Source organism: Zea mays, chromosome 8 (genome assembly GCF_902167145.1).
Source record: "Zea mays cultivar B73 chromosome 8, Zm-B73-REFERENCE-NAM-5.0, whole genome shotgun sequence".
NCBI lineage: Eukaryota > Viridiplantae > Streptophyta > Magnoliopsida > Poales > Poaceae > Zea > Zea mays.
In genome coordinates this window covers 27,264,146-27,275,957 of record NC_050103.1, presented here as the reverse complement: position 1 = coordinate 27,275,957, position 11,812 = coordinate 27,264,146, and the positions used below count along the sequence as shown (strand labels likewise).

Here is an 11,812-nt window from a genome sequence, read left to right as displayed (position 1 = left end):
ATTTAACTATTTTATACAGAACTCTGTTATATATTAAAGATGTGACATTTGTTTCTTTACCATGAGTCATTATATGTGTGAGACTTGATCCTAGCACACATTTGAGACGCACTCGGGTTTGACCTTTAAATTTGGGTGTGACAATGGTGTGGAAAAGGTAGAAAGTTCATGTCAGGTTACATGTTCACACTCGAACGAGGAACTACATCGTGGGAAAGCTCAAAGCAAACAATCACTACAACGTCGATAATGTATTGCAGGTTTATTGCGTGTTTTTAGGCAACTAGGTATACTATATGGCTTGAGAAATTTGTGCCTGGTTTTTAAAATGTTAGACAACGTATCAAAACCACTCAAATTATACCATAATAAAGGAATCGAAGATATGTTTCTCTTATAATAATAAGTGTTGCAGCGCAAAGCATATATATTGACAACAAGTATTGTATTGTAAAGTAATAAGTTTTAGGACCAAACAATCGAACTTGAGCATATACATACAAAGTAAATGCATGTGGATCCACTCGCTAGCGTGCTTCCACTTCCACCCAATATGTTCAGAAAAGACGGAAGTATACTAGTAGTAGTAGCTGGTATAGATTTAGCAAGCATCTTCTTCAAGGCTTAGTTCTTTTCATTGAGATAGAAAATTATATATATTGCAATCATTAAGTTCAATAGCCTACAATAACATCCTCTTGTACCAACGTATTCGTACCCATTCAGTTAATGGTGGTCGTTACCTTACCTACTCAAGGTGTGTTTGTCTGACCGGATCTGGCTAGTCGTGGAGACCAAGTAGTACGAGGCAAGCCTTTTCCATTAGCATGTACTACTATATACATTAGTGGTAAGGTCAACGTTGGAACTAGGTAGTTTTTCTGTGTTCTTTTGTTCACAATAACGGTAACATATCCCCTTCGGTGTTCTATTAGTTGTAGTTTTAGATAAGGTTCGAGTTAAACTTATAAAATTTTAACTATAAATAATTGTTTTATTATGTAGTTTTAAAACATAATGTTTATATGCACCGATTTGTCTTAACAAGTATTTTATAAAAGTATAAATATATTAAGAGTTTATTTGTATTTTAATAAAAAACATTGGTCAACGTTATATTTTGGAGACTGTGTCGTTATGTTAAACGACAACTAATAGTACACCGGAGAGAATAAATGACAATGTTAATAATTAACATTTGAGTGACAACAGCAATAAGTTTGAATAGGACAATATCAGTTTTTAGTGTGAGATCTAATTACGGTTAAACTTAAACAAACATGACTTAACGTTATTGATTACTCATCACGTTACAATTATGTGAACCAAACCACATCTTAAAGCTGGTTTGGTGAAAGAAAAAATAGAGGGAATCCATGGTGCACGGGATGTATTTAAAAAAACCCGTACTCATGCTGCGTAAAACGGCACGTTCCGATGCTCGATTATTTCGTCTTTTATGCGGTGTATGTATACACTAATCAAATTTTCATTTGTTGCTTAATTGGACTCGATCCAACGCACGAGAGAGTGGTTTGAATGTGACGACTGACGACGCTCGACGCTAGCCCGGTCGCGTCGTGTTTGAAGAGCACATGCATGCATGCGGAAGTGCGAGAGAGCTATTGCACTTTGTATAAAGAAAAACATATCTAATGCACATAGAAGATTGGTGCATATGGTGCACATATTAAATCATCACCACTCATTTTAGATCTAACGTCTCTAGTTGTTTGGTATATTTTGCTGAGAACACCCTCCAATGTGGTGGTGTGTAGTGGTGGAAGGTGTTATTTGTAAATTGAATGATCAACTAGAGACGCTAGATCTAAAATGAGTGGTGGTGATTTAATATGTACACGATGTGTATCAATCTTCCATGTGCACCAGATATGTCCCCTTGTATAAAAAGCACCCGCCTGAGCACACACCATTACACCAAGTCACCAAGCAATACCTTACCACCTCTGTATGTATAGTAGCGATCTTCTTCGTCCAGCTCGCCGATCGTTCTCGTCGAGATCGGGGCTAACAATGTCAGCGCCGCGGCAGCCGCTGTGCAAGCTCGCCACCGCCGTCCACCACCTCCTCCTCTGCTCGCTGGCGGCGCTTTCGGTCTCCGCGGATGCCAAGGTGCACCACCACACCTGGGACATCGCGTACCACTACAAGTCTCTCGACTGCGTCAACAAGCTGGCGGTGACCATCAACGGCGAGTCCCCGGGGCCGACCATCCGCGCCACGCAGGGCGACACCGTGGTGGTCACCGTGCGCAACAGTCTGGAGACAGAGAACACCGGCATTCACTGGCACGGCATCCGCCAGGTCGGCTCGCCGTGGGCCGACGGCACCGTCGGCGTCACGCAGTGTCCCATCCTCCCCGGCGACACCTTCACCTACAGGTTCGTCGTCGACCGACCGGGCACCTACTTCTACCACGCCCACTATGGGATGCAGCGCGTGGCCGGGCTCGACGGCATGCTCGTCGTGTCGGTGCCCGACGGCGTCGCGGAGCCCTTCGCCTACGACGAGGACCGCACCGTGCTTCTCATGGACTGGTGGCACAAGAGCGTGTACGAGCAGGCCGTCGGGCTCGCGTCCGACCCGCTCGTCTTCGTCGGCGAGCCACAGTCCCTGCTCATCAACGGCCGGGGGGTGTTCGAGCCGTTCCACTGCTCGCGTGCTCCCAGCGCCAGCGGCTGCAGCAGCGCCCCCCGCCCTGCAGCAGGCTGCGCTCCGCCGGCGCTCTTCACCGCCGTCCCGGGGAAGACGTACCGCCTCCGCGTCGGCAGCCTCACGTCGCTGTCGGCGCTCAACTTCGCGATTGAGGGCCACTCCATGACGGTGGTGGAGGCCGACGGCCACTACGTGAGGCCCGTCGTCGTGGACAGCCTCTACATCTACTCCGGCGAGTCCTACTCCGTGCTGCTCACGGCCGACCAGGACCCGTCCCGGAACTACTGGGCCGCGTCCCACGTCGTGGCCCGGGAGCGCAACACGACGAGCGCCATGGCCATCCTCAGCTACGCCGGCAACGACCCGCGGGCGCCGCCGCCCACGCCGCGGCCGGAGGGACCCGCATGGGACGACGCGAGGCCCCGGCTGGAGCAGAGCAGGTCCCTCGCCGTCGCGCACCCGGACCACGTGGTGCCTGTGCCGCCCAGGCCCGACCGCGCGCTCCTCCTCCTCAACACGCAGAACCGGATCGGGGGTCACATCAGGTGGGCCATCAACGGCGTCTCCCTCGCGTTCCCGGCGACGCCGTACCTCGTGTCCATCAAGAGAGGCCTGCGGGGCGCGTACGACGACCAGCGTCCCCCGCCGGACACGTACGACTACAGGAGCTACGACATCGCGTCGCCGCCGACGGCGAACGGGACGGTGGCCAGCAAGGTGTACCGCCTGGCGCTGGGGTCCGTGGTGGACGTGGTGCTGCAGAACACGGTGGCGCTGAACAACAAGAGCGAGACGCACCCGTGGCACCTCCACGGCCACGACTTCTGGGTGCTGGCCTACGGCGACGACGGCAAGAAGTTCGACCCGGAGAGGGACACGAACAAGTTCAACCTGAGAGACCCCGTCATGAAGAACACGGTGGCGCTGCACCCGCGGGGGTGGACGGCGGTGAGGTTCGTGGCGGACAACCCCGGGGTGTGGCTGTTCCACTGCCACATCGAGGCGCACGTGTACATGGGCATGGGGTTGGTGTTCGAGGAGGGTGTTGACAAGGTCGGCCGTCTGCCCAAGTCCATCATGGGCTGCGGACGATCCAGGACCTAGCGCCGTCATCCGTCATACGACCAATTGCTATAGCTAAATTGTTTGTTTTTACGATTTGTGCTTTATCTGTATACATAATAAATTGATTTTTTATCATTCTGACTATAGAAAAAAATATTAATTATCTTTATGCTAGCATAGATCGTACTTTGTTGGATTTGTAATTTTGTCAAATGGTGTTTTATTCTCAAAACAAAAATATATATATTGACTATGTAAGTTGTAAAACATAATCTATAATTTTAGTATAAAATATAAATGTCGTCTAAATTTTTTTAAGCACCTCAGTTTTAGCCGATACCTACTATTATTTCTTCCTGGTATCTAAATAAACTCTTTATTTGTGTACAATCAATGCAATCGATTTGTTCAACATTTCTCAGGGCTGCATTTTGACCTAGTACTACTAGTTACCGAGTGATGATAAATTGATAATAAACGAAACTCTTTGATTTCTTTTCGTATACGTAGTACATGACTTGTCAAACCTCCTGTCTCCGAGAAATAAAATCACTTACCATATTTTTTGGCGGCATATTATATTACTAGTTGTATGCATGTACGTTGTTACGGCGACAATATATTATGATAAAATACATTAATATGTAGAAACATTAATCATCATTCTACCTATGTGCTCCCCAATGAACAAACAGATGTTAAAAAATCAAAAAGGATGGGAAACAAAATCATCGACCAGCTAGTTCATACAAGGGAGTAGCGCTTTTCCGATCAGCATCCCACCTTTTTCTAATCAATATTCCACCTTATAAAATTCAATTTGGTTCTACAAAAAAGTATATTCAAGAAACAATTGAGCAGACTCATCATAAATTGATGAAACATGATATTTTTGGTGGCACATTGACATATAGTCGAAGTAAAAGCAGAAAAATGTAGCACAATCGCAAACTTGAAGAAAATATTTTTTCAATGCAAAAAACATATGCATAAAGTCTCGTGCCCGCGCGTTGCGACGACATACGAATTATTTAATAAAATGTTAGTGTATAATAATTTATACATAATAAGACTAAAAACACAGATAGTAATTCTCCAGACCATAATGCTCGTCCTCAAAAAGATATTTAGCCTCTAGAAGATCACTTTGATGATCCTCAATGCTATATACTGTGACCGTGTCCGCATGATCGTTATTGTAGTTTTTTTGCTCCGAGTTACAATATTCTCTTCAGTAGTTTATGTGGGCGTGTTACTCGGGAGAGGGTTGGATGTTGAAGAGTCAATACTGGCCTTCACGACTTGATGTGTGTGCTTCTGTGCACCATCAGCCTCATTTGATCTCTCAAATCTTCTGGATGTACTTGTCTCACCAACAAATTTCCAATGGTCATCAAATCCATGAGATAAAACGTCGTACTCCAAATCATAGTTGGATTCATCATCTTTAGATTCTGTCAGAATGAAAATGAATAATCAGGGACATTGCATGATTTTAAATTGAATAATTTAAAGTAATATATCGGTGCAAAGGTTTCATGACAAGTTCAATGTAAAAGCGGGGTAGCAAATCCTAATAGCTGAATTTACTTGATAGAGAAAATTTCTAAGCATGCCATGTCGTCCCATAGTTTTCCAAAAGTGTAGAGAAAGCAAGGTTAAGATCAACAATCATCGGTGTCAATTTACTCATTTATAAAACTTAATTACCTTGTTTTTCAACCAAGAATGGGGCAGTTATTCTGTTTCCAGATTTCAGAATCATTCCAGGCCACATATGTGCAGAAAGAGCTCCAAAGAGTCGCTCTAAGCCTTGGCTATCACCATCCACTGATCTAACTGTTAGTTTGAATAAACATCAAATAAGATAGAAACAACCACAATTCCTATATGATATAAGCCTTCTTCTATTGGAGTCCCTAAAAGATACTCCCTATGCCCCAAAATATAGTTCTTTCTAGCCAACTTTTTTATGTCCATATTCATTACAACAATAATGAACGTAGACATGCATACAAACTACATTCGTAGATTAATCAATGAATGTATTTTTAATCTAAAACAAATTATATTTTGGGATGGGGGGAGTATAAGTTTTCATTTGTATAAAATATTAAATTGATGCCCAATTTAGAACTCATGGTAATAGATTGATTATTGGAAATTAGAAAGCTTAATGGCAAAGTTTAGAAACTTGAGGGGGAAACTTAACAGTTACAGGTTTACATCTGAGGAGACAACTTACACTTATCAAAGTCAGCATTAGAAGCACATGCCTCAATATATTCTATGTTCTACTCAATGCACCACTATGAAGTAGAGTTTCTGATATCTATGCATGGTTCTTCCTCAAATAACAAGCTAAAGTCCTCACTTTCATTTATCCCAAAATTGTAATAATTAGGGTGTGGATCAGAACTTGACTCCCCAAGCTTTTGCATACCTGCACGCTATGACCAGGTACAAGATCTGCTTTACTTCCAACGCATAACAAGATCTCAAACATCTGGATATCAACACTGGCAGCCCAGATTTGCAGAGTAAGCAAGGTGGATTCCTGCATAGTTACTTAAGGTTGTTACCCTACTGTAGTTCTGAGGATTTTATTGAGCGCATGGCCCATGTGAAGATCACCATTAGCATAGGGAGGGCCATCGTGGAGAACAAAAGCAGTCTAATCAATCATCCAAACAGAACAAGCAACTAAATCAGATTCACAGATCTATTAAATATTTAAAGTTACATACTTGAATATATCGACTCACCCCAGTGTTCCTTTCAGAAACACTTTTCAGAACCTGATTATCGTCCCATAATTTTTGGAGCTCTGGCTCCCGCTGTACAGAATTTGCTCTCAGCCCAAATGTTGTTTCCGTGAGATCCACAATGTGCTTGTATTTTCCATCTTCTTGTTTTCCACCTAGCAAGAGCAAACAAGCCAAATTCAATTCTACTACTTTGTTCCTGACAATAAAAGCAGGACTAATTGCCAGATCAGAGATCAAACTGTCAAATATCAATAAGCTGCTTCACTTTTTTATCTCAAAAAACAAATCAGATCAAAATTACAGGTATAACCAAGCAATGTCATATGGATAAATTGCGTTGAACAGTGGTGAAGGTGCTTGCTTAAACTAAATAACAGTAGTCTACTATTTATGTTCACCGAGACAATGCTACTATGAAAATAGATGAGTCAAATATGCATAGAATTCGGAATAAACAAAGTCGCAATAGTTGGTAAAGTTGTCATAGGTATACCAACTTTCAACATAAACTAAGTAAGATGTTAAAGTTACAGGCACTACTCATCTGGATGACAGATGATAGATCGCATCATCACAATGTGACCAAATCCCAAGCCAATTGTCTATGTCAACTCCTGATCACCTCAATCAAATAGGCAATCTCACAGAATCTCACCAATCCCAAGCTTCACAGACGAAAAACAAAAACAAAAATAGAATTCCTTAAGCAAATGATCGCAAGCACAGACCGCTCAAAGCACCTGCGTCAAAATTTTACCCAAATTCGGCTACTCTCACTACAAAATGGCCCCCCCCTTTAGCAATGCATATATGTGTTGGTACAAGCCTATATAAGCGTTGCTAGGGTCTATACCAACGCATAATTATGTGTTGCCTATACTGCCGTTGCTAGGGGCTACTGCAACACTTGTACATACGTTGGTAAGTCATATAAATAAGCGTTGGTAAACTGCAACAGATTTTTATAAGATACAACAACACTTACATGTGTTGGTGCCGCCCAAGACCAGCTCGTTATCATAGGATGCTACAACGTTTAGTTTCGAGTTGTAGCAACATTTTTATCCGTTGCAAGCAATAAACCAATAAAAATATTTGAATATTTTATTTTGAGGTTAAGATTACAACAAGCTGAACAATGCACATTTGATATTTCTGGAATCATCCACACACACATGGCAAATAAGCAAAATATATATATTTAAAGTCAATAGTTGCATTACAAAAAGTTGATCCATAGTTTCATATATAATTGCACACAGCATGGAGACTGAGACTAAGCTGCTAATTAGAGGGTGCAGACGAGAAGAAAAAAGGCTGTTCAACTGTGGACATTTTTTCTAGAAATCTGACCAGAGACAATTATCCCTAGCGCTGGCGATGACAATCCTTTGAATGGAGGGGATAGCTAGGGGCATAGGAAAGCTCCACCTCCACAGTAAGTGTCGCAACATGGGAGCGCCAGGTTTATTACAAAGAAAGTTCGAAGTATATATTCATGCATCCTTAAATCTTTCGTTGCCACTGTGTTTTGCGCTGAGGATGGGCACAAGCACGTCTGAAGTTCCTTCAATTCACCCTTGCAAAAGAATTAGAGTACTCAATAAACATCATCGAAGAAGTATTTGACATGTTTTTTTGACAAATAAATAGAGACTAGAAGAAGGAAGCGCCCTACCAGGCGGATGTACCAGCCACTTATACACAGACCTTAATTGAATATTTTCTCTATAAATAATAGGAAATTACTCTATACCTTTGCACTTAATTGGTGCCTACTGTCTTGCTTTACCATCTCCATAAGCACTCTTTGCAGTTCATCAGCTGAGAGCACCTAGAGGGGGGGGGGGTGAATAGGTGATCCTGGGAAACTTAAACTTATAGCCACAAAAACTTGTTAAGTGTTAGCACAATAATCGCCAAGTGGCTAGAGAGGAGTCTCAACAAAACACAATACCACAAGAGATCAAACACAGAGGTGACACAGTGGTTTATCCCGTGGTTCGGCCAAGACCAACGCTTGCCTACTCCACGTTGTGGCGTCCCAACGGACGAGGGTTGCAATCAACCCCTCTCAAGCAGTCCAAAGACCAACTTGAATACCACAGTGTTTTGCTTTTCCTTTCAATATCCCGTTTGCGAGGAATCTCCACAACTTGGAGTCTCTCGCCCTTACACTTGAGATTCACAAAGAAATACGGAGTAAGGAAGGGAAGCAACACACACAAAACCACAGCAAAATGCGCACACACACGGCCAAGAATCGAGCTCAAAAGACTATCTCAAAGTTCTCACTAGAACGGAGCTCGAATCACTGAGAATGACAAACGAATGCGCAAAGGCTGAGTGTGGATGATCAAGAATGCTCTAAGGTTGCTTGGTGTTCTTCTCCATGCGCCTAGGGGTCCCTTTTATAGCCCCAAGGCAGCTAGGAGCCGTTGAGAGCAAATCTGGAAGGCCATTCTTGCCTTCTGTCATCAGGCGCACCGGACAGTCCGGTGCACACCGGACACTGTCCGGTGCCCGATTTCCTTCCAAAAATGGCGCAGTCGACCGTTGCAGATCAGGGAGCCGTTGGCGCACCGGACATGTCCGGTGCACACCGGACAGTCCGGTGCCCCCTTCCGACCGTTGGCTCGGCCACGTGTCGCGCGCGGATTCCGCGGCCGACCGTTGGCCTGGCCGACCGTTGGCTCACCGGACAGTCCGGTGCACACCGGACAGTCCGGTGAATTTTAGCCGTACGCCGTCGGCGAATTCCCGAGAGCGGCCACTTCGCCCGAGGCAGCCTGGCGCACCGGACACTGTCCAGTGCACCACCGGACAGTCCGGTGCCCCAGACCGAAACAGCCTTTTGGCTGTACACAGCCAACTCTTCTCTTTTCTTTTTCTTTCTGTTTCTAACACTTAGACAAGTATATTAGTACACAAAACCAATGTACTAAGACTTAGAAACATACCTTTGCTCTTGTTTTGCACTTTGTCCATCCATAAGCATGAATTCACATTTAAGCACTTGTGTTGGCACTCAATCACCAAAATACTTAGAAATGGCCCAAGGGCACATTTCCCTTTCAATCTCCCCCTTTTTGGTGATTTATGCCAACACAACATAAAGCAACTAGAATAAGTGCAAAATCACTTCGAATAAAACTCAAATTTATTTTGATTCATTTTTGGCATATATGGATCATCCTTTGCCACCACTTGGTTTGTTTTTGCAAATCAAACTCAAATCTCTATCTCTAAGTCAAACACACATGTTGAAGCATAAAGAGAGTCATTCCAAAAGAGATTGATCAAAGATTTCAAAAAACTCCCCCTATTTCCCATAATCAACACTTCTCCCCACAAAAGGCCAACTTTTGACAAAAGAGACAATGCAAAAGCTCTATTCTGTTAAAAGAGACAATGCAAGAGTTTTGACAAACCAAAAGCTCTATTCTACTATTTTCAAAATTTCTCAAGTGGTAGCTGATCCATCTATTGCTTTGGCCTTTATTTTCTCCCCCTTTGGCATCAAGCACCAAAACTGGATCAATCTTGGCCCGATAACCCCATTGCCTCACCAAAATCTTCAATTAAGAGCAAATGGCAATAAGAGTTCATGAGATGAACTTGGAATAAGTTACCCTCTCATCGGAGTGCAGTGGAAGTCTTTCATGGTCCAAGTCCACCTTTTCCCTTTCAATTCTCCTTCGAGACTAAATCAAGTAAACTCAAGCATATGGTTAGTCTCAAAGGGTCAAGTTGTAACACAACTCCCCCTAAATATGTGCATCACTTACACAAGGACTTGTGAGGTCCAGGGAATGTTTGTACAACTTGAGCACCACAATAAGCAACAAAATGCAGAATGAACATGATCAAAGGCATAAACATATGTATGCTACAATTCAATCCAAGTTCCGCGAATCTAAGACATTTAGCTCACTACGCAGCCTGCAAAAGGTCTTCTCATCTAGAGGCTTGGTAAAGATATCGGCTAGCTGGTTCTCGGTGCTAACATGAAACACTTCGATATCTCCCTTTTGCTGGTGGTCTCTCAAAAAGTGATGCCGGATGTCTATGTGCTTTGTGCGGCTGTGTTCAACAGGATTTTCCGCCATGCGGATAGCACTCTCATTATCACATAGGAGTGGGACTTTGCTCAGATTGTAGCCAAAGTCCCGGAGGGTTTGCCTCATCCAAAGTAGTTGCGCGCAACACTGTCCTGCGGCAACATACTCGGCCTCAGCGGTGGATAGGGCAACGGAGGTTTGTTTCTTAGAGTTCCACGACACCAGGGACCTTCCTAAGAATTGGCACATCCCTGATGTACTCTTCCTATCGACCTTACATCCAGCATAGTCGGAATCTGAGTATCCAACCAAGTCAAAGGTAGACCCTTTTGGATACCAGAGCCCGAAGCAAGGCGTAGCAACCAAATATCTTAGAATTCGCTTCACCGCCACTAAGTGACACTCCTTAGGATCGGATTGAAATTTAGCACACATGCATACGCTAAGCATAATATCCGGTCTACTAGCACATAAATAAAGTAAAGACCCTATCATTGACCGGTATGCTTTTTGATCAACGGACTTACCTCCTTTGTTGAGGTCGGTGTGTCCGTCGGTTCCCATCGGCGTCTTTGCGGGCTTGGCGTCCTTCATCCCAAACCGCTTTAGCAGATCTTGCGTGTACTTCGTTTGGGAGATGAAGGTACCGTCCTTGAGTTGCTTCACTTGGAACCCAAGGAAGTAGTTCAACTCGCCCATCATCGACATCTCGAATTTCTGCGTCATTACCCTGCTAAACTCTTCACAAGACTTTTGGTTAGTAGAACCAAATATTATGTCATCGACATAAATTTGGCACACAAACAGATCACCATCACATGTCTTAGTAAAGAGAGTTGGATCGGCTTTCCCAACCTTGAAAGCATTAACAATTAGAAAGTCTCTAAGGCATTCATACCATGCTCTTGGGGCTTGCTTAAGTCCATAGAGCGCCTTAGAGAGCTTACACACGTGGTCGGGGTACCGTTCATCCTCGAAGCCAGGGGGTTGCTCTACGTACACCTCCTCTTTGATCGGCCCGTTGAGGAAAGCGCTCTTCACATCCATTTGGTACAACCTGAAAGAATGGTGAGCAGCATATGCTAGCAAGATACGAATTGATTCTAGCCTAGCCACAGGAGCAAAAGTCTCCTCAAAGTCCAAACCTGCGACTTGGGCATAACCTTTTGCCACAAGTCTAGCCTTGTTCCTTGTCACCACCCCGTGCTCGTCTTGTTTGTTGCGGAACACCCACTTGGTTCC

At 44.1% G+C, this 11,812-nt stretch overlaps 1 protein-coding gene and 1 pseudogene across 1 annotated transcript; one reads left to right on the top strand and one right to left on the bottom strand.

Annotated features, from left to right (window-relative positions):
• Nucleotides 1–1,948: 1,948 nt before the first annotated feature.
• LOC103636838 (L-ascorbate oxidase) lies at nt 1,949–3,910 on the top strand. The gene has a single exon (XM_008659156.3). The coding sequence runs from the start codon at nt 1,972–1,974 to the stop codon at nt 3,778–3,780; it is 1,809 nt and encodes a 602-aa protein (XP_008657378.2). The 5' UTR covers nt 1,949–1,971; the 3' UTR covers nt 3,781–3,910.
• Nucleotides 3,911–4,813: 903 nt separating this feature from the next.
• On the bottom strand, nt 4,814–6,304 carry LOC103636837 (uncharacterized; annotated as a pseudogene).
• Nucleotides 6,305–11,812: the final 5,508 nt, after the last annotated feature.

Excerpts from the sequence above, each read along its gene's own strand:
- LOC103636838 (XM_008659156.3), top strand. The coding sequence starts at position 1,972 with ATGTATAGTAGCGATCTTCTTCGTCCAGCTCGCCGATCGTTCTCGTCG.